Source organism: Equus quagga, chromosome 8, assembly GCF_021613505.1.
Source record: "Equus quagga isolate Etosha38 chromosome 8, UCLA_HA_Equagga_1.0, whole genome shotgun sequence".
In the NCBI taxonomy this organism is placed as follows: domain Eukaryota; kingdom Metazoa; phylum Chordata; class Mammalia; order Perissodactyla; family Equidae; genus Equus; species Equus quagga.
Window position 1 is genome coordinate 112,760,277 of NC_060274.1, and position 25,714 is coordinate 112,785,990.

The 25,714-nt window shown below is 40.7% G+C and overlaps 1 protein-coding gene across 1 annotated transcript; it reads right to left on the bottom strand.

The window, feature by feature from the left end:
- On the bottom strand, nt 1–25,362 carry SLC35B4 (solute carrier family 35 member B4). The gene is made up of 10 exons (XM_046669803.1): nt 24,993–25,362; nt 18,550–18,663; nt 15,675–15,777; nt 14,484–14,533; nt 12,129–12,210; nt 11,841–11,901; nt 9,918–10,027; nt 8,502–8,577; nt 5,812–5,887; nt 1–4,945 (listed from the first exon to the last, which is right to left on the bottom strand). The coding sequence occupies exons 1-10, from the start codon at nt 25,067–25,069 to the stop codon at nt 4,699–4,701; spliced, it is 996 nt and encodes a 331-aa protein (XP_046525759.1). The 5' UTR covers nt 25,070–25,362; the 3' UTR covers nt 1–4,698.
- Nucleotides 25,363–25,714: the final 352 nt, after the last annotated feature.

Here is a 25,714-nt window from a genome sequence, read left to right on the forward strand (position 1 = left end):
TGATTGCAAGTGATACACAAAGACATTTTTATTGCGCTGGGGAATAACTACTGCTTCTCTCGTTCGTTCACAGGAGTCTTCTTTACATCTCAAGATACAAATAATTCAACGTGCCAAGGAATCATTACAACTTTTTCCTTAAAAACTATGGGTCTTATTTCTTCTGGCATAGACCACGCTTCCCCCACCAGCTATCTCTGGTACCCTTGCAGCTTGCCTTACGTGATTAACATTGAGGACATTTGGCAGGATGGTCAGCGATTTAAGTAGGTAAAGTTCAGGGGAAGTGTCTCAGTATGACACTAAGAGACGGTGAACTCCAGGCATCAGGCGATACAAACCAACGACACCCGCCACGGAGATGTAGGGTCACCCCAGGCAGCCTACCTCAAACACGTTTAGGAATCTTTAATGCTGCCCTGATAGGCCTCTCCTTGCACTGAGCACCAATGATGTGAAGTGCTAAATATATAATGCTCTTTCCCCTACCATCAGGCAATCAGAGAGCAAAAAGCTGCAGACCCAAGCAATCCTAGATGTCTGTCCTCTATTCCTTCTCTGGCTTGGAATCTTAGGAATGTTTCCTCTTATCTGCTTTCTTGCCAACCAGCTGATGAAAAGTGAGAAGAGATATCAGGAACCATTAGAAGGTTTCTCAGAAACTTGAAGGAATAAGAGATCTTGGGGGCCATTCATTTATTCATGAGATGCAAGTCAGACACTGTGCTGGGGCTGGTAATACAGAACTGACTAAGACATGATCCCGGGTCCCTCCCTTCTCTGCAGTGCCTACTGTGAGGAAGCTGCTGGAAAGAGAGAACACATACAGTCTCCCACCCCAGCTTGGGATGTACTGAACATATCCCAATACTTATGACTAGTTCTTTTACTTACAAATATTGTCTATACTCATTTTCAGATGTCACGCCAATCAGTAATAATAGATTTTTTCTATATTGACAGTTCTTTTCAGCCTAAGAGTGAACTGCCACAGGTAAGTTCCACTCACATTTTTTAGGATAAAGCTATTGAGACTAAAATGCTCTGTTTATCTAATAAGGGCACAATTACTCATAATTTCATTTACTCCAAGCCAAAGAGAAACAAATTACAACAAACGTAGGCTCCTGATTTCAGATCTTGATGATGCGGTTCTTTTCGATGTGTAATTGTCTATCTGCTCAGGTCTTTGCGACATTTTCCAATATGTTGGACGGCCCACCGAGGAGTATGCCCACCAGCCCAGAGCTAACTCATTGGTTTAGAATTATTCCTGACCTCGTGCTTCCCACTCCCCCTCACCACAGGCATTTGGTACTGTTGAGTGAAGTTGGCTAGAGGTAAGGTAAAAAGAGCAAAATAAGAAAACTATTGCTTTCCAAATATACAAGGGACCAGTGGTAAAGATTCTTAGTCCCACTTTGAGCTGTAACAGAATATATACATATTTTTACATCAATCCATCATGTTCATACTCATCTACACATATATTTACATACTCTGCCAGATATTCTCATCCTTATAGACACACACTCCTAATATCAATGTTTAAAACAATGTATAATAAAATACATGCTACACAGGTAAAAATATCCTGTAAAAATCCACAAAAATATCCAGAGCCCCAAAGAACAGAGGCATAAACAGATACAAGATTATCGGTGTCGCAAGGAGAAAACTACAGGAGTGAAGGGAGGCTGCAGTGAAGACAGTGCAGGGCGGGGTTAGGAAGTGAAAAAATAGGGCAGAAGGGAGGAAACATGCCTAGGAAATGACCACAAGACATTAGAATCCTTTAACAACGTCAGATGATCTTCCCAGAATAGAAGAGGTTTGCTGGGAGTGGCACAGATCAACTCCACTTTCATGGCTTATCTTCACTTGTCCCACTGACCAAATTAAAGTACGGTAGCATTCCATTTTGGATAACTGGGCAGGAAGAAGGGAAAAAAAACTATTTGGATTGGGTCTAAATACTTTAGAGCTTGACAGAAACTTGTCAAGTGCATTAATGATTGTTTTAGCTAGATGAAAAAGAAAATAAAGGATCAAAAATAAATTACTAATAAAAAATGAAAAAGCTAGCACTTATAATGCGACAAAAGAATTGTGATAAAGTATATGTAGAAATGAAATTAATACAATTCAAATATCCACTGTTTTCTCCTGTTACCTTATCAATGACACTGGTCAAGCTGGGCACAAGGGGCACACACACGTGCGCACACACACTACGTTTTGTGGCTAGTGTCATCTGGTATTCGATCTTTGCTCTAAGGGTAGAGTTTGGATGTCTTAAACATCAATCTCTTTTGTAAACAAACTATATCTTCTCTCTCTGGGGCACAAAGTTACATGGTCTTGATCCAGAGAAAAAGGAGAGGCATTTAATAGACATTTCTCCTCCAGTTATGTATGAGTCTGATCCTGACAAAAGGGTTTATTTGCCCCTTTAATAAAGGTTGAAATCAGTTTCAACCTGGATCAAAAAACCAGTTATTCAAGGGGAATAAATGGTTAAAAAAAGTAGTTGAAAAAAGTATTAACTATTATCCAATAGACATATTTACTTATATCCTACCACTAGAGAGAAGAATCAATTCCCAGGGCATATAAGACATTCTGTTCTCACAGGGGTTCATTTCATTGTATGAGTGCCCTACTCTGTCCATACATAACCTCTTGTTAGTAAGACCAGCAGAGGCGTTCAGACTTAGAGGAACACACACTTTCTAAAACCAGAATCTGAAATCTAATGGACCAAGAAAATGCTGACTGTGTACATCGACGTATTTCAATTACTAAAAATTCTAATATTTCCCATCAACATAAAAAGAGTGATAACTATGTTATGTAAGGCTCTATCCTGTTAAGAATTATCCTGTGAAGACCTCAGATATGTAGCAATCAAACAGCCCATAGGGACAGATTCTTCTACTAAGCCATAAGAAAAGTAGCTTTTGTTGTTTTTGTTTTTAAGGGGGTATTTAACACGCGTTATTTCTAGCACCATCAGTCTGAGGAGCTCCACATACTTCACAGAAAGTACCTTTTGATTCCGTGAATGGGTTCACACCTAATTCAGCATCTTTTAGGGTAGACCCTTACGGGCACTGGAAAGCTGTCAACATCCAGAACAACAAATTGGTCTAAAAACCCTGTGACTTAGATGGAGAAATAGTACCGCCCCCCCAAAACCAAACCGGGGACCTGGAAGCCACGGCTCGATTTAAGATGGCAATCTGCACCCAGCACAAAGAGAAAGGCCTTTGTCTGTGTGCAAAGAGAGAGTGGCTGTTAATTAACTGCCTACCAAACAGCAGGTACTTGTGTGACGTTAACAAAGGCCCAGAGCTGAGTGAAAAGAGAGGAAAGAGAAACCTGATTTTCATGCTCTTCTCCAGAGTGATCACACACAAATGACACGAGAGCACACACGCCTACACACACTACACTGACATCGGTCCTCTTTCTCAAAAGTATCCCATGGGAGAAAAACCAGACCTTTGAAATGATGAGCAAAAGGGGGGCATGTTTCTATGAATAATAAAACACATACAACCCCCTACCCCCACAAATACCCATTCAAGAATAGTAAGAAACCTATAGGAAAAAAAGAAAAACTTCCCATTTTAGTTGTGATTTGACTTGATTGCTACACCACACCCACACCCACTGTACCTATTAGTCCCCTCATTAGCCTGGCTGGTCATGAATCTATCAGAGCTGCCACTCGGAGCTGAATCTCCTTGGTTAAGAAGCCGAAGACTTAACCTCCCGACCTGGAGCCAGCCCTGCGAGTGCCCGGCTGGGTCCAAGGGGGAAGGTGTGGCTCTCTGGGGACCCACCAGGGCCAGCTTCTCCGGGGCCATCCTGGCGTCATCAGCTCAGCTCTAGGCTCAGAGGCTTCGTGTAGAAGACGGAGGGAAAAAGTCTCTCTTTCCCAATTCACACACAGCCTTTCCTCCTTATTAACACTGCATAGAGATATGCTGCAGGTTTGTTCTAAGCACAGGGAACAGCAGATGTGAAAGCATATGACTTTTGCATAGGAAAAGAAAAAAGCAAAATGTGGGAAAGAGTTCCCACCAGTCTTGCTCCAGTGTCACCAGGGCTCGGCTCACAGAGACCACTGCTTCTTTCCCAACAAGCTGGAGAAAGTCCAACCCCAATATCACCGGTGTCTCAGTTCACCTGGCCACTCAGTCGTTCCTGACGATGACGCCTGGAGCGTCCGACTGACTGCGAAACGCTGCTGTGGAGTGGAAAGCTGACAGGACAAAGGGACAAGGTCACAGGAAGATAATGACTGCTACGGCAGAGAATCATCAGAACAGCAACAAAAGGGCTAATCTTTTCCGAGACCACGGATATAAAACTAGCAGTGCTGGGAGCTCAGAATTCAACAAACAAGTGCAGTATTGAATAGTTCGGTAAACAAGACAGACATAACAAGTGAACAGGCTGCTCAGCAGTAGAGACTTCTTTTTTCTCTTTCAGGGTTGAGGAGTTTCTACTGGGAGTCCACCAATGTTGGTCTGTAGAGCTATGAGAAATCTGAGAAGTCCCCTCCTCCTGAGGTTTCTCTAGTACCTGGCTGGTTCAACACTGGGGGGTAAGTCAGCATTAATAGGAGAGAAATGGTGGCCAGACCCTCGCTCACGACAATGACACTCGTCTCTCTATTCCAGGGAGACCTCAGTTCTTCTTGTCCTCCTTCTGAGGCTGGCTTTTTGTGGTCCCTAGGTTGTTCCACACCTCTGTGTACATCAGGGTCCCAATGAAGACAAACAAGGTGCCCAGCCAGTGCCACAGAGTGAAAGGGTTCTGGAAGTACAGGATGGAAAAGATGAGGCTCACAAACTTGCGTAGAGTCACGACGAGAGTGACGGTGAGGGAGGCACATTCTGTGGTGAGGATGAAGACACCCCGAATGCACACGTACCTGTGGGGGGCGTTAAGGAGGTTTCCTGTAGGCTACAGAGAGATCAGTGGGGAGCACCTTCTGACATGGCTCTTGGCTTAAATGTTCATATTCTGAGAACCAGAAAACATGGGGGTCGGCTACAACTGCTCTGAGGCTCCTGCTTGGTAGAATATCCTACCGAATTCCTGTCCTGCCATTCCATTTGTGGATCCCAACTCGAAACTGCCTGAAGACCTCCCACTAGTCTTATTCTAGATCCTTCCCACAGTCTACAGTGAAGGTCACCTCCCAAGTAATGAGAGGGTCGCACTCTCAGTAAGGGAGATCACCCCACCTTTATTTGAGCTGGTCCCCAGCCCTTCCACCCTCTCCTTTGCAAAGAAACTATAGGGCAAATCTATGAGGTGACTTTAGAAGAATGAGGTCCAATCTGTTTCAATTGTTTCAAACATTTGATAATTTTTATAAAGGATTTAAGGTTGTTCAAAAGAACCCACTTAAAAAAATTGTTTTAATTAATTTGAAATTTCTTTCAGAAATTTGTGGCAGCTTGTGAAATATGCTAGGATACTGGAAAACTCCAGGTAGAAATCACAGAACGTTCATGTCATAGACTGATCCTTAATTCTCCACTGACTTCCACACCTCCACCCAGAGCCTTTCCTTCATGGTGCCCTGGGACTCGCGGCCCTCCTGCACCACTAGCAGCTCTTTTGCCCTCCACAAAGGAGCTCACTGGATGGGTCTCTCTGTCTTCTGCTTACGGCAGAAGAGATCAAGGCGAAAACAAAACTCAGTTACTGCACTGTTAGCAGAAAAGAACAGAGGTCCCTATGCCAGAGTAACACAGAGAAGACCACACGGCAGAGGAGTAGAAAGGATACTGAGTGAAGACATTCATGAGGAGGTAGAACCACATGATGGGCACTGTCACGCCAACGACTGGAACTTGATAGAGTTCTGCAAAGATTAAGAGGGGGGACAGTTACATCACTTTTGACAAGCAAAGTTTTCATCTTTTTGAATGAAGCAATACAGACTGAACATAATAGAGATGGCAACTTTACTTCCTTTGCAAACAGATTTGGACCATACACCACTTCACTTACCTTGATTCCAGCTACATCAGTCTTAAGAGTCATTACAGTGATTTCTTAAAACAAATTATAATTTGTTTTAATTTTAAAATAAACTTTTAACCCTTCACCTGAATACGACCCTACTTTACAAAGAAAGACGGTAAAGCACAAAAAAATTCAAAATGATATGGTTTTAACTGACAACACAAGAAGAAAGAACCAGCAACTAAATGCCATTTGGAAATATGTTCAATCCTACTTGTAATCAAAGGATTCTAAATTAAATAGGATTGTACTATTTTATATCTATCAAATTAGCAATAAAAAATGCATAAATATCCTAATCTGGCAAGGTGGTAGTGGAACTGGCAGCCATTCAGTTGGTGGGAGTATAAATTGTGGTGTTTTTTTAAAAAATTAATTTCACAATACTTATTAAGAGGCTATAAAAATATTGATACCCTGTTTAGGAATATAATCCTAGACAATACAAAAGAAGAAAAAAGTCCTGCATTCATTGCAGTACTATTTATAATTAGGAAAACTCTGAATCAATCTAAATGCCCACTGATGGAGCAATGGCTATGTAAGCCAAGGTCCTTGAACTACATGAGGCATTATACAGTCGATAAAAAAGATCATAAAGATGATACATAGCCTCGTTAAAAAACTCAGAAGAAAATGAAAAAAGCAAGTACAAAATTATATCTAACAAGGATTACAGCTAGGTGAGAATACAACATCTGGAAGGAAACTGGTAAAATGAAATTAGCTAATGTGTAGGGTGATGGAATTATAACTTTTCTTCCTTTAAATACATTTTTATGTTAGTTTTACAAAATGAAAGCTTGCACAGTAAATATTTGGGAGGAAATAAAATATTCAAGATCAGCGAGAATAAGGACATAGTAATCTTCAAAGGGTCAGTTTTTTAATATTGCTAAATTGTTTTGGAAGTTTGAATTATATAGCATAACTTAGAAAATTCTAACAAAGCGATGCTGAAATCTAGTTAGTAAACGAACATTAATTTTCTTTTGCAAAAAAATAGAAAGCTATATACATAATTTATTATAACTGTAGGTCTGGACGGGTGGGGAATCCCAATAATCTGGTATTCTGTTGTCTTTGAAAGACTCAGCAAGTATTGAAATGAAGAAAGTTAACTAATGCTATTACTGTTTAATAACTTTAGAGCATCACTGTGTTAATTTGCTGAGGAAAGAGACAATCAGTATGACTTAAAATATTTAGATGGATATTCAGGTCCCTTAGAAAATTCAAGAATAACAGGTTCATCTGAGACACTTGACTTCAAGACAAGCAAGAGGGGAAAAAAAAAATGTATATTTAACATGCAGATGAGTCTGAAGAAGTTGAAGGCAGATTCTAAAAAAATGTTATATTACTATCGAGCCTCCCGCAACTTTTAGAAGCAGCTTTCTAATAATGAAATCAAAATCAAAATCAATTCCAGGGGATTTGATTATGTGTTTATTTCAATAGCCCTTTGCTACTAGGGGCTCTCAGAGACCTTAAAAATCGCTGTGTCAAAGATCAGCTATATGTCAATTATATCTCAATTAAAAAAATCAGAAATGATTAATTCAGAGCCTTAACAAGTTTCTTACACACTACCTTCATCACACATTTGTTGGTGGGCAAATGGGAGAGGCGACATTGCAAACAACAGTTTACAACAGTTACAACTTGGTAACTCATGTTCAGATAGGAAACTAATGTTCACTTAGCACCCACCGTCCTTCTACAGAATATACTTTCCATTTTAGGGATGAGCAACGTAAAGCCTTAATTTTAAAAAGTTTATTTGTTCCTTGTGTGTTCATTTGTCTGTATAAGACACTAGGCCTTTTAGTAGATAGTTAGATTACATATGTAATTTCTTTCAAGTTAACTGGCAATTTATAGCTAATTTCTTAAATAGCCACTTTAAAAAGTAAAAACTAACTTACACTGTATACATTTGACTTAATTTTACATATTTCTGCCACCTGTCTACCCTGTAAGTTGTTTGAAGCCCTGTCATAAGTTTTGCGTCCCTTTGCTCCAAGGCGGCTTGGACTGGATCTACGAGCAGGTCTGCCTTTCTCAGCAGAAAAGGAGGAAGAGGAAGAGAGAGAGCTGGACTGCTGCCCAACTTCTCATAGCTCCAGTCTCTGCAGGGGGTTATTACTATTTGTTTGCATTCTCAAAACATCAAACATTCCACATTCAAATGCAAACACAAAAGTTCCAAAGCAAAATAGAAAATCTGAAGATACTCTCTTACTTCATTTGCAAATAATTGAGAAGCGCCTGTAAAAGCTTTTGTTGCTGCAACTACAGATTAATGGGGCACTCTCTTCCTGGAAGGGGGAAGCGGGGGATGGATGAGCTTGATAAGATCAGGAAAATGGCAGTGGTCAAGTCAAGAGCCAAACTGAGACTCTGCCTCAGAAACTGTCAGTAATGCTTTTGGATAACCCCAAACTCACCAGACTTATTGAACAGAACTGCATGGTCATAAATATCAGAAGCCAAGAAGATGAAACCAGGAAGTGGAAGGGCGTGCTATGGGAAGAAATAGTTCACATAAATTTAAATGCAAAAACATTACAGAATAATACAATGATTAAAAGTTTTACAAGTTGTTTGACAAGCAGTATCAAGAAAAGCAAGCTAGACTTCTTAATGTATCCAGTGCTTCTGACCACTTGACATTGTATGGCATGACATTAACCACAAAGTTACGGTTCTTGCCCTTATGGAGTCTGCTGGTCATCACATATAAAACAAAAAAATGGAGCCAGCATCCTTTCCTCAACAAAAGGGAATGAGAAATTTAAACACAGTCACTTTGCCCAAAGGATTTGCTATGTTTTACTATTTTTAAGGATGGTTCAGCAAATATAATGGATTGAAAAATGACATACAATGTGAAGGCAGATTTCAGGGAGTTTAGGAAACTAACGAGAAAAAAGATTGGAGGACCATACGAGGTCAGGGAAAAAGAAACAAAGACAAGAATAAAAAGAGGTTGAAGAGGAAGGGGAAACATGAGGTAAGCAAAGGCTGGTGTGCCTGACGACAACTTCCCACCATCACCACAATACTGTTCAGGAATCACAGCTAACAGTTCCTGAACAGTTAACTGTGTACCAGCTACTATGTTAAAAGGAAGACGTGAACCAGACAAAATGCTCCTTTATTTCTTAAATCCCCAGTCACATACTCTAGCTCCAATGAAATATCTCAAATTGCTCATCTGCAACTTTAGTACAAAAAGCGGGCAGTGAAGGAATCCCTGAGGTCACTGACGCTGGAGGCAATTACATCACCCTGACCCTGACCCCGAGGGGCTGTGCCTTGGGGGTTCTCTCAACAGGAAAGAGGGAGCAGGAGGAGAAAAGTGAGAGGAGGTGGCTCTAGGTCAGCAGTTTAACACAAAGAAGCGGAAGCCTGTATGATTCACTCATTAAATTCTCCATCCAATGAACAAAGCCCAAAGAGGGAAGACACCTCTCACCCCAACCCCCCAACTCTCTCAACGACTTCCTGCACATATGCCCCTGGGCCTGCTGTTTTTGGAACTTATCTTCCTTTTCCAGGTTTAAATATTGGTTTTAACTTGATTTCATCTGTAGGAACATTAGGGGTGAAGGTTCCCTGTCTCTTGGGGTTGCTCCTGGTTAGCAGACTTGTTTTCTTCACATTGACTGATCACGACGATCTCATGTAGAGAACCGTGGCTCAGAAGACACATTAGTAGCCCATTAAAAGTAGTCTGTGGGGCCCAAAGCAGCTTACCAGATAATACACTGATCCTTCAACTAATCAAAAAGATGGAATATTATGTTTGAAATAACATAATAACATATTTTCATATTCCTCAGGTTTAAGAAATTGCTTACATTATAAAACAAAGCCTCCTTGGAGTGTTTCCCAAATTGTTTGTATAGAGTCTCCTGGAAAATACCCATCCTCGCTGACATCAGAAGAGCAAAAGTGAGTGCGCCAATACCTGAAAGATGAACGTCGGGTTACAAGAGGCCTGCATGTGCTCATTTCAGATGTTTTCTTAAAAGAACATTTATTCATTAAGTTCTACAAATATCACAAACTAATTGTAGAACATGTACAAAATTGTAAAAAGAAATAAAAATCAACCACGATACTACAATCCGGTCCTTAATAGTTTGCTACATTTTTTTTTCTTTAAAGATTGGCACCTGAGCTAATGTCTGTTGCCAATCTTTTTCTTTTTTTCTTTCTTCTTCTTATTCCCAAAGCCCCCCAGTACATAATTGTATATTCTAGTTGCAGGTCCTTCTAGTTGTGCTATGTGGGACGCCGCCTTAGCATGGCCTGATAAGTGGTGCTAGATCTGCGCCCAGGATCTGAACTGGCCACGCCCTGGGCCACCAAAGCGGAGCACACAAACTTAACCACTTGGCCATGGGGCCGGCTCCTTTCTCTATACGTTTATGTATATATTTTATGCTAAGATGGTTTCATAATGAATATACACTTTTATATCTTCTTTCTCCATGATCTTTTTCCTGGATTTTCCTTCAAGTCATTCACTAAAATTTTTTTTTCAAAGGTATAATTTAATGGCTGCATATTATTCTATCATGTGGATGTACCATACTTAAATGTCTTATAATATGAGAATAGTTACATTACTTCCAACTATTTCATTATTAAAATCAATGTTCATTCTTATACACACATCTTTAAACAAAATGTTGATTATTTCCCTCAGATAAACTCTCATAAGGGAATTACTGAGTCAAAGGTTGTAGACATTTTAAAAACTCAATACATAGAGTTTTTTCCAGAAAGGTTGTGTCAATTTATACCATAAACAGTTTATATGAAAATGATTGTCTTATTGCACCTCAGCAGCAATGAGAATAATCATTTATTATCTTGCCAATATAATAGACCAAAAATCAAAAGGGACCGCATTTTGGTTTCAATTTGCATTTCTTGGATTACTAGACTAATGAGGCTGAACATAAAATTATTGAGCATTAATTTTTTCCCCCATGCATTGTATGTTCATATCCTTTGCAAATTTTTATTTGATATTCTTCTGATAGTCCATAAAGATCCTTCTATGTTAAGAATAACAACCTAAAGGGATAAAGTTGCAGAGCCAAGAAGCAAGAATACAGTTCTTTCATTGCTCCTTCTCTTTCACTTGGTCAGTCACAATCTATTATCACTATCACCGAATGCACCTGGAAAGAGTTTCACCTCCATTTCACACACTGAGAAGGCAAAGCTCTACAGCAGTTGTCTAATTAACTCCACGAAGAGATACTTATACTTTAAAAAACTCCCCAGGAGATTCTGATGATCAGTCGGGTTTGGGAACACTGCCATATGGAACAGCTAAGTCATGAAGAAAATAAATTTAAGATTTAGAAATGGGACCTTTGGAAATTTTAAAGAGTCAAGTGCTGCAATGTGCCCTTCTTTTGTGGAAGCTTCTACTCAGCAAACAGATCATGAAGAAATGGATGACACTCTCGGCACTGCTCCCAGAGAGTGAGATGGACAAGCAGTCAGGTACTTTTCTTTCTCTACCAGTGGCGACCAAGAAAAACATGGATCCATGCTGTAGAACACATTTCCATGAACGTGGACATTTTCTTTTTTCATTTCTGGAACACGAAGTTTCAGAGATATATGATCCCAGGTGCCTCTCTCTTCCATGGTATAATTTGTTTAGCTGAAGCTTCTTGCCAAGAAACATGTCCCTTAGGAAGAAACTCAGCAAACAGAACTGCAGAGGCAATTAACTTTATTGTAATTACTGTACTTGCCTAGTAACCACCATGCAAAGGCCTGGAATCCGTCATTCTCACTCGAGCTGGACTGGGAAGTCTGGGAAATAAGAAAAAATACTAGGTACAGAGACTGGAACTACAGGCAAGGTGCCCAGATACAAGGGAAATATTTATGTTACCCATTTCCCTCCACTAGTCTCTTTCAGAGATTTGAATCCCTGTATTACACAAGCATTTAAATTTACTGCGTCATTAATAAGTACCTGGGTCTCCAGGCCCTCATGGCAAGTACTGAATATAAACGATTTGTGAATCGATCCTTACCACCTGCTTTGCTGACATGAAAGTGCAAATAAATATCCCCACAGACACCAGGGCAATGGAGGTATATTTGAATATACTGTATCTGCAAAAATAAGAACAACACCACCTTAGGAAAGCACAGATACGAATTTCCACATTTTCACAGTCAGATGGCGCATCAGAGTACAAACCACCAAAACAGGATCGAGCGGTTGCTTCCCAGCAGAGTCCAAGTTAAGTCTGTGCATGGAAGAATCAGGATGCTGACTGGTTTCTAAACAACGCCTGTCATGGTGTTGCTTAAAATAGTTTGTTTCCAATAGTTTGTGGACAAACAGACTGTTTCATCAGAAAACAAACACAAAAACAGACACAGACCAGACATGACATTCCATTCCACTCTCAGAAGTCCAAACGAAAGCCTGACAGAGACCTTAACTGGCACCTGCTGCTTTTCCTGTCCTCAGGGAGCCCACGCCTGAGTGTGAGGAGACACACCACACAAGAGGAAGAATGGAGTATCAGGGACAAGTAGCAGCATTCAATACTCAGGAAATAACTCAACCGTCCAATTTCAGGGAGTGTATTTTTTTAAAGTCTCTGAATGACTTAAATGTTGTTTTTAAATGTTGTCATAACTGGATAAAGGGAGGAACATTAAAAACTAACAGGACTATTGGCAATAATAACAGTGGCACTTCAAATTAACTAAAATAGTATCATTAACATCCCTCTCCGAGATAAAGCAAAAGGCCTCAGGAAAGAATTAGGAGAAATTAAACTTACAAGATCAACCATCCGAGGTTTTCTACTCAGATACTGTTTAGTTCTGGTCACAGCACCCCATAAAAGGCCCAGGGAACTGGCTAAGCAGCAGAGCAAGGGGCCAAGACCCCAAGCTAGAGAAGAGGGGCGGGTGAGGAAACAGGCTGCTGGAGGCAGATATGAAAATAACGGAAAATCAAGACGGACAGGTTTATAACTCAGGCCTAAAAAATAACGAAGGGCGTGGGTCAGGTAAATATAGACCTGGCCTCCAAATCCTGGAATGAGGAGCACACTATGAACTTGAGGCACTCTCAAGTTCAATAACTCAAGATAAATAAAAGGAGTTAGTAGGTTACTAATTCACGGGACTGGATAGTTACCTTAGGGAAATTCCTGCTCTCTGGGTGATCTACACTGAAGAGAGGCAAAAAGGCTTACAGAGACTCAAGATGACAGACAGGTAAGTTCTTCAGCGAAACTGAGATGTCTGAGAAACACTCCTGACATTTTGGGCACTATCAGTGGAATACATTCCTTTAATAGGTTCTTTTGTATCCCTGCTTTGAGCTAAGTCAAAGGTTGGAAAGACCACAGGTCTGTCCCAAGATGAATTCTGCGCTACCTAGAAGCACAATGGGTACTTCCAATGTAACGAACCTGACAATATATACATATGCTTAAATGCAGAGAGCCTAGCAAAGAAATCAACTACAATCCTCCTTATCTGGGGAATACATAAGCCTCAGGAGAGAAAGAGTTCCTGATAAGGAACCTGGTAAAACAGGACAATTGTCCTTTTTATGACACAGCCTTTATTATTTAAACTCTAGGTTCTTACCCTCTGAATTGATGGCTACTTTCCAAGCTGGTATAGAGAGTTCTAATGCTGGGGGTGGATATTGAATACAGTGAAAAGTTGGCATCAACTTGTATAATTTTAGTCTTAATAGTAATGGTGAACTTCCCCTGAGGAATGTTCCAGACTGTTTGTGCTGTTTCTCCCCAATGCCCCTCTCCCTGGGAGTGAGGGGTGAGGCTCAGAATCAAGGTGGGAGACAAATACTTTCTCATGACTATTCTTTAGTTCATTTTGTAGTACTTGAATGACAGCACTGTCCCACAGAACTTCTGTGAAGCTGGAAATGTTCCATATCTGGGTCCTCCAGTATGATGACCACTAGCCACATGTGGCTACTGAGCACTTAAAATGTGACTAGTGAGAGCGAAAAACTAAATATTTCATTGTATTTAATTTTCAATAACAAATTTAAATGTAAATAGTCACATGTAGCTAGTGGTGACCATATGGGACAGTGTAGTTTCAGATCAATTGGCTTCATAGGAGAGTATGGTACTAAAGATTCAAGGATGACAAGAGCTAATTAGTTCTACAGAGAGAAAATGTGGCTCCAAAGCCACAGGTGGGGCCTTTTACCTGATCCGGTGCCTCAGAAAGGTACGTCATTGTCACAGAGAGAACTAAGAAACAAGGGTGATGGCCAAGAGCAAACGTATCACCACTACGAGAAGAGGAATCCAGATGGCTAGCTTATGGCTGGGGCTCTGGATATCCTTCCTATACATAAAATATAAAAGAGCATTCTTTACCTTTTCTTCAAAATGATAATTCCTAGAATCATGTTGGCAATCAGAGAACCCTGTAAAAGGAGACAACAGAGAGTTTTAGTGTACTACGGAAAGACAATAACATAATTCCAGATGGACATGGACAAGGGGGACAAACACCTGATGAATAATTAGCAAGGTTCAGGTGTTCTTATGATGGCAAAAAGTATAAACCAGAAAAATCTATCATGTAAAACAAGGAAACCTTTGAAAGATGGTAATGAGAATAAAAATGATCAATTCTCAATAACTGGTCATAGCTGAAGCTAGGGCTAGCAGGAATAAATTAAAGACTTATTTTTGTCAAATTTTTTAGTATCTAATTTATGAGTTTTTAATAAGCTTCTCCTCACCCCCAGCCTTAATGAAAGAAGTCGTGCAGGGGTCTCCCTCCTCTCTGGAAAGGTGTCGCTCAAGCAGCAAAAGTTTATTGAAAGTCTATTATGTGCTTGATGCTTTGCAGGTGACTTAGTAATTAGAATTAGCTCTAGCAAGTCCCTTTAGGAATAGCACGTTCGAGCTCACAAAAATCTCAGAGCACAGAGACATGCTCTAATTCCGATCGTCACCCATCCTGCATTCTGCTGCAGGTCTCACCACATCCCCCTCGAGGTCTCTCCTGCTCTTCAGGCGACACTCTGTTCTTATTTACATCCACACTCAACACAGCTCTCCCACCACACAAGATGCAAAGAAGAAAACCTCGCTGCTCTGGGAGAAGCCTACCTCCATCAAGAACTTCCATTTATTTAATGATCTTAAGTCTCTGCTTTAAAAAAAAGAAAAACAGAAAGAGAAGTATCTGTTTCATGTACTAGAAGCAAATGTAATTTTATGGAAGAAAGAAACAAAAAGTAAGAGATGAGAATTCAGCTAAATAACACTGACAGCAAGTCTAAATACAAAATCAACCAGATGAAGGAAATTAAAGGTAAAATCTGTTTCCCAGGGAAATTTTAACTTTCTTTTTATTCATCACCCATAAGACTTCAGATAAATAAAAGTAAACTGTTTACTTTTACATGTCTCTCTCTTCGCCTTACTTCTCAGAGGAAAGCCAGCCTCTGTTCCCTCATCCACGAGACCTCTTCTTGGAGCCTAGTCTTTACTACAATCCACCCACTTGGCTGTATCTTCCAGAGGAACACAGGCGTGTGAGCCGGCAGCACTTACAGATCGAAATATCATATGCAGGGGCATGGCGATGTTGAGATTCAGCGCATAGTTGTTCACCACGCTGACCGTGAAGAACATGGTTACCATCACAGCGTAGTACCTGAAATGCAGGCAGCACAGCTCAGCGCACAGAATCTATTACTTCAAGAAAAATCAAGTATAGAAGGAAATAGATATTTTTGTTTAAAAAAGTATTTTGCTTATTTCCGCTGTAGTAAAAGATTGTATTACTATTATAGTGTGAAGTCAAATACATATAAAGTGAAGTCAAGCACATATGAAAATACTTCACAAAGCCAGACTAACTTGGAAGAAGCTTGAATCATAGAATATGTTTCAAGAAACACTATTTAAACATTTTTCAAATGTACTATTTTGATATTTTTCAAGCAAGTGAAAACTAGGCTATAAAAAATGTTACCTGATAGACATCAATAGGTTTTTAAAAGTAAGTGGATAATTTTTATTATTGGATCAGTTCTTTGTATATAATTTTCATATACCTCTAAAGAACTTGAAAATGGTTAAAATATTTCCTCAATACAACACATGTTTATACTACTAATTTTCACTTTTTCTAAAGAAAAGATTTGCTAAGTTAAGGGTTACTTTCAGCCTAGCAACTGTTAAAATTGTCTCACATTCTGAACCAGTGGCCTCCAAATTAATGAGGACATCGTTTGACTGGTATAGACTTCTATTTAAAATCAGGCCCCTTGGTTTTTGAGCATTTATAGGTCTTTAAATAATAAAAAAACAAAAACTAAAAACAAATCCTGTAACCCTAATAACTTAGAAAGATGAAGAGATAAATAGAAATGAACACTTATAAACAAATAAATGAATAAAATAAATAATTTTATATTTGTATGCCCCCATTTTGCTCTGGAAAATAAAGATGCTTTTCATATGTATCAGGTCAAACCATATAAAATTATATATTTTTTTGTAGGTCAAAAAGGCTTGAATCAGCAATTTCATACGATTCAACCTAATACATTAAAAAAGAGAAAAAACAATATTTGAAATACATGAATAAAGAATGCAGGGCAAAGGTAAATAGGTGGTTCCATATCCTTCCGGAAATGTTGATCTTTGAGCACAGATCCCCACCCTTTTTCATCTTTGCACATCTGAAGGATGTGACAGCATGAGTCTCAATTATTTTCCCTGATAAGAACCTATTTTTCATTGCTGGTTAGGTGTGGAGCTATATGCTTTAATATGTTGTAGGCAGCCACACCATGGCTAAGTTAACACAGTCTGGAAAGTTTGAGAAGCTTTACAATGAATACAGAACACAGTGTTACACACACGCAAAATTACTGGCAATAGCTATTTCACAGCTTCTATGTAATACACTACTGGTGACTTCACAACGTTTCTTGCCAAATTTTCTTAGTCCTGTCTTGAAAAGATGCCATTTGGAAATAAAGAGAGTTCATCAGTTCTTTCAGGATAATTAATTCCAACGATTCCACCTTGCTGCCTACACAGTGCTGCCTAGAAATTGCTCATGGGGATGAATGACATGAGCAAGATTTTGATTATGGTTTCACAGATAGAAAATAAAACAGCCAGCACAAATGGGACACAGACGGGAACATGGCTGTTAGGGCAAGGTCATGGGGAGCCTCAAAGGGCAGGGAGCTTTGGCTTCACTCTGAACCTAACGGTGACCGGAGTGCTTGTGAGAGAGGGTGCCACCATACAACGGTAGGAAGCTGAAACGGAGGGATGAAGAGCTGATGGGCTGGAGGTCAGTCTGCTAGGGTACCATTATGAAAGTTATGGTGAGAGTAACTATATCCCTGAACTATGCTAGTGGCAGCCAGAATGGAAAGAGATAGTAGAGGGAGGAAGGAAAGTGTCGGAGGAATCAAAAAACGCTGGTCTTGGGAGCAGAAGTTTTATGCAGATACTAAAGCCAATGAAAAACAAACAAAAAAAAGTATTCAGAATATTCAGCATCACATTGGGAAATTTAAAAATACAATATTAATAACAAAACTCAGCCAGATTTTCTATAGCAGGTTACTCAGGAATGCTGCAAAATAACACCAACAAGGATGAGAATTAACCAGTCCTTGGATACACTGGCACCAGAAGGTCCCTCTCAAAGGGACTGAGTGATCCTATCCTACTAAATACAATTGGATGGATTACACTTTTATTTCAAGTCTCTCACAGCAAGAATGCTGAGTTTTCAACACGTTGTTTATTATAAGAACAGCTCTGTTTTCTATTTGGCCCCGTGAGTACAGTTATGCAAATCTGGACCAATGGACAGACGCATGGAATCAATAGTTTTGCCTTAGCTTGTCATTCATTTTCTTTTAATTGAGGTGAAATTCACATAGCATAAAATCAACCATTTTAAAGTGAACAGTTCCGTGGTATTTAGCACATTCACACTGTTGTGTAACCACCTCTATTTATTTCCAAAAGCCATTTGTTTCTAAAAACGAACAATGACACCACTCTTAGCATACGTGATAACTTTATCAACATGAGGATAGCATACATAACTATTTAAAAATTTTGTGGTCACAGTAGGCCTTTAAGTGACCATATACGATGCACACAGACACGCGGACACACAGACACGCGGACACACACACACACACATTCACATGTATACACTGTTGTCTCCATCATAGTTATTTTAAGTGTTGTAGCAGGAATTTTATTCTTAAAACAGGTTCCCTGGAGTTTCACAACATATTAAATTCAGAAAATGAATTATTATTCTACTGATATCTTTGATACAAATCTTATAAAAGCATGTGTCATATTCCTTTTATGTAGGTACCAGAAAAGCTCTTAACTTTTTTAAAAAACAAAAGCTGAAAGAGGCTTCAATGGGCCCTACCTTATTGGGATAGCTGGCTGCTTCCTTCCCAGATCAGCTTCAAAGAGGAAGCCTTCCACAGCGATAAATAAAAATTGTGCAAATGTCACAATGTTCCCGCATCCTGGATGCTTCCTGTATAGTGAATAACGACAAAAAAAGTCACAAAAAACTGAGATAAAGGACACTAAGCCTTGTTATATGGATAGTTCAGAATAACAGGGAAGATTTCCATTACCCACTGTCCTTCTTTATCTCAGTTTTCATACCCCAGACCACACTCATTTAGCAATATATCTCACAAAGAATGTCAGGCTTTCTCATGTCACTCTTGCCTCGGTGTAGCAGGCCATGAGGAAGAATCACTGTGATGTGCTCGTTCCTGGAACTACAACACAACTTTGCTAGTAAACTGTAGGAAGCTGGTCACAGGTTCTCGTTAGGGTCCTCACTTAACCAAGAGAGCTTTAGTCAGGATCCTAGTCAGCTTAGGCAGCAAAGCCCAAGGACAGAAATATCCTCAGGTCTCCTAGAATGTCTAGATATTCTCCCGACCAGGAATCTCCGAGACTGCTGTCAATCAAAGACACGTACCCAGTGTTGATGACAGGGACATTACCTTAGATAGCATCCCCACCAGGGGCAACAATTGGCTTGTGGGGTGGGGTGAGGGGAATTTTAACTCTTTCTGTAAGTATAAAGCACAGATATACACACACTATATACACCAGCATACAGTATATGTGTAGGGGTGATTAGGGAAAAAAACGTCTAAGCAGTGTTTCGGGGCTGGGGAGGAGCAGAAATGAAGAAAAGATTGAGAAATGCCACTATAATCTACTATTCCCCACAACCCTTAACACAGTGTTTTGAATACATTAGACACTCAACAAATGTTCCTGGAATTCAATCAAACCTCTTCAGTGATCTACGTAAGAGTTGGGGAGTCTTCCACAGTGACTATTAGGAACAAATTTAGAAGGTGGAAAATTCCTTTGACATCCTTCAAGTTACTTAAAATGTTTGTGGAGGATGGCCTGGTGGCACAGTGGTTAAGTTTGCGTGCTCCACTTTGGTGGCCCGGGGTTCACGGGTTCAGATCCCGGCTGTGGACCTGCACACCACTCATCAAGCCATGCTGTGGTGGTGTCCCGCATACAAAATAGAGGAAGATTGGCACAGATGCTAGCTCAGTGACAATCTTCCTCAAGCGAAAAAAGGAAGATAGGCAACAGATGTTAGCTCAGGGCCAATCTTCCTCACACAAACAAAAAAATGTTTGTGGTTTTCTAGAGCTTGTCCTCTATTGGGCTCTGCTCAATCACTGGAAGAAGTACAAAGTCAACAGTTGTCTGTTTTCCTTAAGCTTCCAGATTTCCCATATTACCAATACTCACCAGCCTCCATATTCTGTATTTTCATCTTAACCAGAGACATTTACCTGAAGCCAGTGATTAGAGGGAGTTAACTGTATTATCATATATTAACATAACGCTATTTATTAAAAACAACACCATTCTCCATTGGTGGTACGAATATTAAAAAGCAGTGCCATGATAGACAAATTCTTAAACACATCCATCAGGCATAAAAATAGACAACTCCAGGCATAAGCCATCCTCATCCAGAGCTATGCTTACCATCTGAAGCAGGACTATTGCTACCATTCAGGCTCTCCTGCCTGTGAAGGTCTCCTTGAGAACTACTGCTTTATATGCAATTCAACCATTTCTTTTACCACTTCTAACGTTCAAGGGCCAGGGCTAAACATTGCAGGAATCCATAAATAATTGTGTAAAACATCTATCTCATTCAAGGAGCTAATTAAAACCATTAGCCTAAATATGAGGGACAGGAGGAAGAACTTGAGCTCTAGAAAGTTCCAAGCGCAGTGCTTTTCAACACTGGCTGCGCTTTAAAAACCCATCCACCCGAGGAGCTCATCCTCCCAGTTCTGATAGGGTTGGTCTGGGGTGGGGCCCTGGAATCTGTACTTTTGAAAGCTTCCCAGTTGATTCTAAGGAGCAGCTGGAGTTGAGAGGCACTAGCGCAGGTCTGGGGAAAAGAGGGGAGGTATGTGAAGAAAATGAGCGGGTCATTCTCACGTGGCCGTCACAGGGTTGAGAACCACCGTGCTCCACTGTGGTTAAACGTGCACAGGGACATGCAGGATCCAGCTCTGTCACTCACCCTGTGACAGTGGAAGTTAATTACCCTATCTATAGTTTTCTTACCCTTAAAATGGGAACATTGTTGGTGTCTATCTCATTGGTTTATGGCAGAGTAAACATGCCAGTCCTAGAAAAGCACTTAGCATAGTGCCTGCCACACAGGGAAAAAGGCAAAGACTAGAACCACAAGGATGAGCAGGATTTAGAACCTTACGTCCTGAAAGGTCGTCAGTCTAAGTATAGTAACCTTTTTAAAGACATATGGTCCAATTTTTCTCACCTATAAAATGAAAGCGCTATATTTTTAACCTTGTAGTGAGGATTCAATGAGAAAATATACGTCAAGTGCCAACCATGAGACTTAGCCAAAAAGGGACACATTCAGTTTCCTTGCTTTCCCTTCCATTTTTACCAAAAGCTTAGGCCAACTCAGTTAAAGAACAATTATCAAGGACATATTATGTGTAAAGTTAGGTGCTAGCTGTGAGGGAGCGCCCAGTGTGAAGGAGCCCTGATCCCTGGCTTTAAGGAAACGACAATAGGATGAGGGAGCCAAACAGACTATGAGACAGTGAGAACCCAGCGCCATATAGGGATGGTCAGAGGACCGGCCATGTCTCATGCAGCTCCGTGCCCCGCTCTCTGGGCACAGTCTGGACTTCACTCAAGCAACAGAATGAACACGGAGGTGCCTCACTTTTAGCAAATATGATCTAGAATATTAGGATTGTATGAAAGATAAAAAGAAACAACTTATTTCAAAAAATGACTCGCTTTATAAGTGTATTCTCCATAGGATTTTTTAAAAGGAATCATAATAATTTTTAATTTTATCTTTATTTTATGGAGGTAGGTATTATTATGCCCATTTCATCGCTAAAGACACTGAGGGCCACATGGCATTGAGTTGGGTAAGTCTCCCAGGGCCACATGGCAAATAAATGGTGTTTGTGACCCCCTTATTATTGTTATTATTTTTATAATTCAGTGGTTTTTAGTATATTTAGAGTTGTGCAGCCACCACCATTATCTACTTTTAGGACAGTTCCAAAAGAAATCTCATACCCATAGGAGTCATTCCTATTTCCCCTCCCCCATCCCTTGACAACCCTAACCTACTTCGTTTCCTACTCCATTTCCATAGGAATTTTAAATCTCCCTAATGAACTCACATAATTCAATTTAAAAAAAAAAGTCAACTTATAGAGCTTTTTAGGAAGACGTTGTATGGCTACCAATGAAACTATTTATTTTAACTGGAATAATTCGTTTTAAAACTTCAGAGTAAAAACTTGAATCCTTTTCCCTAAATCCCTTGTTTTCTTGAACTTTATTTCTCTTAATAATCATTAACTGCAGTTTCTCTTACTTTGAATCCTCTTTGGCAGGAATCCAAAGTTTTACCTTTAAAAAAACCAACTTCGAAGAGAAAGAATTGGGCAGATACTTTATCCCTCGTGTATTTCTTATTCTGGATTTAGGAAACTTCCTTATTGGATTCAACATTATGTACTGGATTGAAAAATAAAATGGGGGATAAAGAAAATGTTTCAGATTGGTTTCCTGCCAGAAGACATGCAACCCCTCGCCTAGTTAGTTAGCTGGCGTGGGTGTACTTTGTTTCCACGGTGGAAGGTAAGGTCTTTCAAAAGGGAGATCAAGGACTCATTCATTACGTTGCATCTACTGCATGGTGCTTTATATTTTATTATGGGTCCCAATTTTAGGTATAAAAATCTGAAAGAAAAACCTAAATTTGTTTTCCAGTTTGGGGAAAGTGGCTAAAAATGTTTGCTTCACCCTGCAAGTCACAATAGCATTTCCTTTTATATTTAGTGTTCTTCTTGCCACTTATTGGGGCACCTAATGGTTCCAAGGAAGCCATACAAGAAGCACAGTTCCTGCTCTATAAAAATTTATGAGCTTTCCACTGTGTCCCAAGATAACGTCACAAATTATGAGAAGGCTAAATCTACAAAGAACCTTAAAGACCATCTGGTCCAAGCAGCGCTTATTTTATTGATGTGTAACATGAGAAGTCATGAGTTTTCCAAGCAAATCAAGAAAAAGCTGCTATTCGGTCTGGTGTACCATTCAGGAAATTAGTAAATGTACCCCTCACCACTTTATGAAAACCTATTGCTATATGCAAAATCCAGATTTATAAAAAGATAAATAAGGAGTGATGATTTATTCACAAATTACTCAGTGTTCTAAATAGAAGCTCCTATCATGCATGGAAACATTCTGTACAGTTAGATTTATCCACAACTTTTCAGGAACAGCTCATAAAACAAGATATATTTGTATGAAACTAAAGTTGTCAGAGAGAAGGGGAAGCAGAGGCTTTGAACATGCACCTCATTTAATCCTCCAAACGCTATGAGGCTGGTAGAACCATCACCTCGCTTTTACAGCTGAGAGAACAGACACAGGAGGTCGAGTAATTTAGCTAAGGGCTCACAACTAGTAAAGAGGGCCTTCAGTTGCCAGCATATTCTGAAATCATACAGGCTTTGGCAAGATTTAATTTAATGGCATAGTCAACGTGAATATTACACTATTATTCTCTGACCTTCATTTCCATGGCTGGCCTGATTTTATCACTTTTTTATATTTTTAAATCAATTTCCAAATTGACCATCCTTTGAAGTGTACTAGCTTACAGCCAGATACATTCTTTTCTTCATCTTCGTTTTGTGTGTGTGTGAAGAAGATTGTCCCTGAGTTAGCATCTGTCCCAATCTTCCTCTGTTTTGTATGTGAGTTGCCGCCACAGCATGGCTTGAAAGGCAGTGTAGGTCTGCACCTGGGATGCGGGCCTGCAAACCCAGGGCCACTGAAGCAGAGTGGGTGAACTTAACCACTAGGCCACCAAGCTGGTCCAGTTTTTTTCATTTTCCTATTTCTCACCATCTATTTCCAAGAAGACAAATAACAGATCTTTATCAATGCTTTCTGCATAATAAAATTCAAGCTCTGTAACTGCAAAAATTAACGCCACATGGAGTTTACCTTAAGTAAACTGGTTGCTTCAGAATGACTTAATCAATGGTATCCTTGATTAAATACATTTCTAGTAGGCACCACATGGGGAATTGGGTGGCCAAAACCTATGGGCTGCTCAAGTTCAAAAATTATCAGGAGGTTGAAAAAGATACTGGACTAAAAGTTCAGATATCCTGGATTCCAGTTCTGCCTCTGCCACTTACAAGTAAGTAGTAAAAGACCATCTAACTTCTTGGGACCTGTTTCACTTTCAGTAAAAAAGAGACTTTAATTCTTGACCTATCTTGTACACAAGATTGTTCTGATGGTCAATAATAATTTCTGATGGAAATAATGTGTAGATTCAGAAACATGGCACTAGATAGCACCATAGAGATAATATTTTACAGCAGAGGAAAAAGGAGGTCCACAGAGGCTAAGGGACTTGAAAAAAGTCACACAGCCAGTGGACGACAGAGCCAAGACTAAAATTCATACCTTTAAGATATTTAGTCCTAAGCCTTTTCCAGTCCACCTGTTGACTTTCCTGTAACAGCTTCTATCCACTGAACTTTGCACATTACTCAATATTACTTGCATGCCACCTCAATAAAGCTAACCCAGTTTCCCTTTGGGAATGTGTCACAGTCATTCTTAATTTATAAAGTTACATCTCAAAATGCAAGCTTCCCAATGTAAAGACTATAACATCTTAAAGCTGGAAATGGTCTCTGGGGTCAATTGGGTGGATCTTCTGTATAAACAAGAATCTACTACATCACTGAGAGGTGTGTTTGGGCAAAGCACTCACGATCGTCTCTAAAGCCAATAAAACAAATGCTTTGCGGGCCACTTTAATACAGATGAAAACTTTCTTTGCAGCGTGTACAAAATCAGACTGCTTTATAAGTCAGGAAGCTTTGCTTAAGTCAAACATGAGGCATTGACGGTATTGAGAAAAGAGCTGGAGGAACTTTTCTGCCTCGAGTTCCCTGCCGACCTTGGACCAGTCATGTGAAAAACTCTCCTGTGAAAAATGGGTGACGACAGCAGCACCCCAAGCCTTCCGGTGAGAGGGATGCTGTGAAAGTGTTGGACGGGAGAGCGGAGGGTGCGCAAGACGGCGAAATAGCCAGGTCAGCAGGGTCCCGGGCTGCCCCGAGCCGACGGGGGCTCAAACCGTCCCACCCCCGCCCCGCGCCGCGGCTGGGGGCGCATCCGGGGTTCGGCGAGCGGGGGCGCCTCTCCTCCGACTTCCTCGGCGCAGCCCCGGGAGCCAGGGGGCGGTCCGCGGGCGTCACTCACCGGGCCAGGAGCTCTAGGAAGATCACGTTACTGCAGCAGCCTGCGAACACCAGGCCCACCGCGATGGCCGCGCGCATGGCCGGTGCGGGGGAAGGGGAGCGAGCGCGTAGAGGAAGCGCCCGCCTAGACCGCTACCCCAGGAAGCCGGGCTGCTGCACAGAACATCGCCACTGTCCTGGGGCGCTGCTCTCTCCACGGGCCGCCGCGATTTCCCCTTCCCCGGCGGCCGCCACCAACGCTGCCGGCTGAAGGGTGTAGCTCGCAGTCAGCTCGGGCCCCATTCATCCGAGGGGGCGTCCCACTCCGGGCCAGACTACACATCCCAGGATGCCGCGCGCCCTTACGTCAGGCTGTCACGTGTCCCGCGTCTGCCGGGTAGCTCCACGGGAAAACAGAGTGGGGCGAGATGCCCGTCATGCCTCTCGCGATGGGAGGCCGCGGGGCTTGCTGGGAAGTGAAGTTCGGACTCTGTCAATGTCGTTTCTTGCGGAGCCGCTAAGAGCTCAGAAAGAGATTCGTCCACCACGTGTCACAAGCTCATAACTGGCGGCACTGCAAGTTCAGACCTGTGATTGTTCGTTGGAGATGTTCCGGCATCTGAAATAATCCTCCTGAATAGAGTGAAAGTAGGAATTCCTGTGAAATTACTTTTCTACCTCTTGAAAAGAATATTGGACTCAGGAAATTCTGGGATTGAATCTCGGCTCAGCTGGTAATCAGCT

Coding starts and splice junctions, on each gene's coding strand:
- SLC35B4 (XM_046669803.1), bottom strand. CDS start 25,069: ATGCGCGCGGCCATCGCGGTGGGCCTGGTGTTCGCAGGCTGCTGCAGT. Junction 15,778..18,549: donor CAGCCAGCTATCCCAATAAG/GTAGGGCCCATT, acceptor CCTGCATTTCAG/GTACTACGCTGTGATGGTAA. Junction 11,902..12,128: donor TCATGTCAGCAAAGCAGGTG/GTAAGGATCGAT, acceptor CTTATTTCCCAG/ACTTCCCAGTCCAGCTCGAG.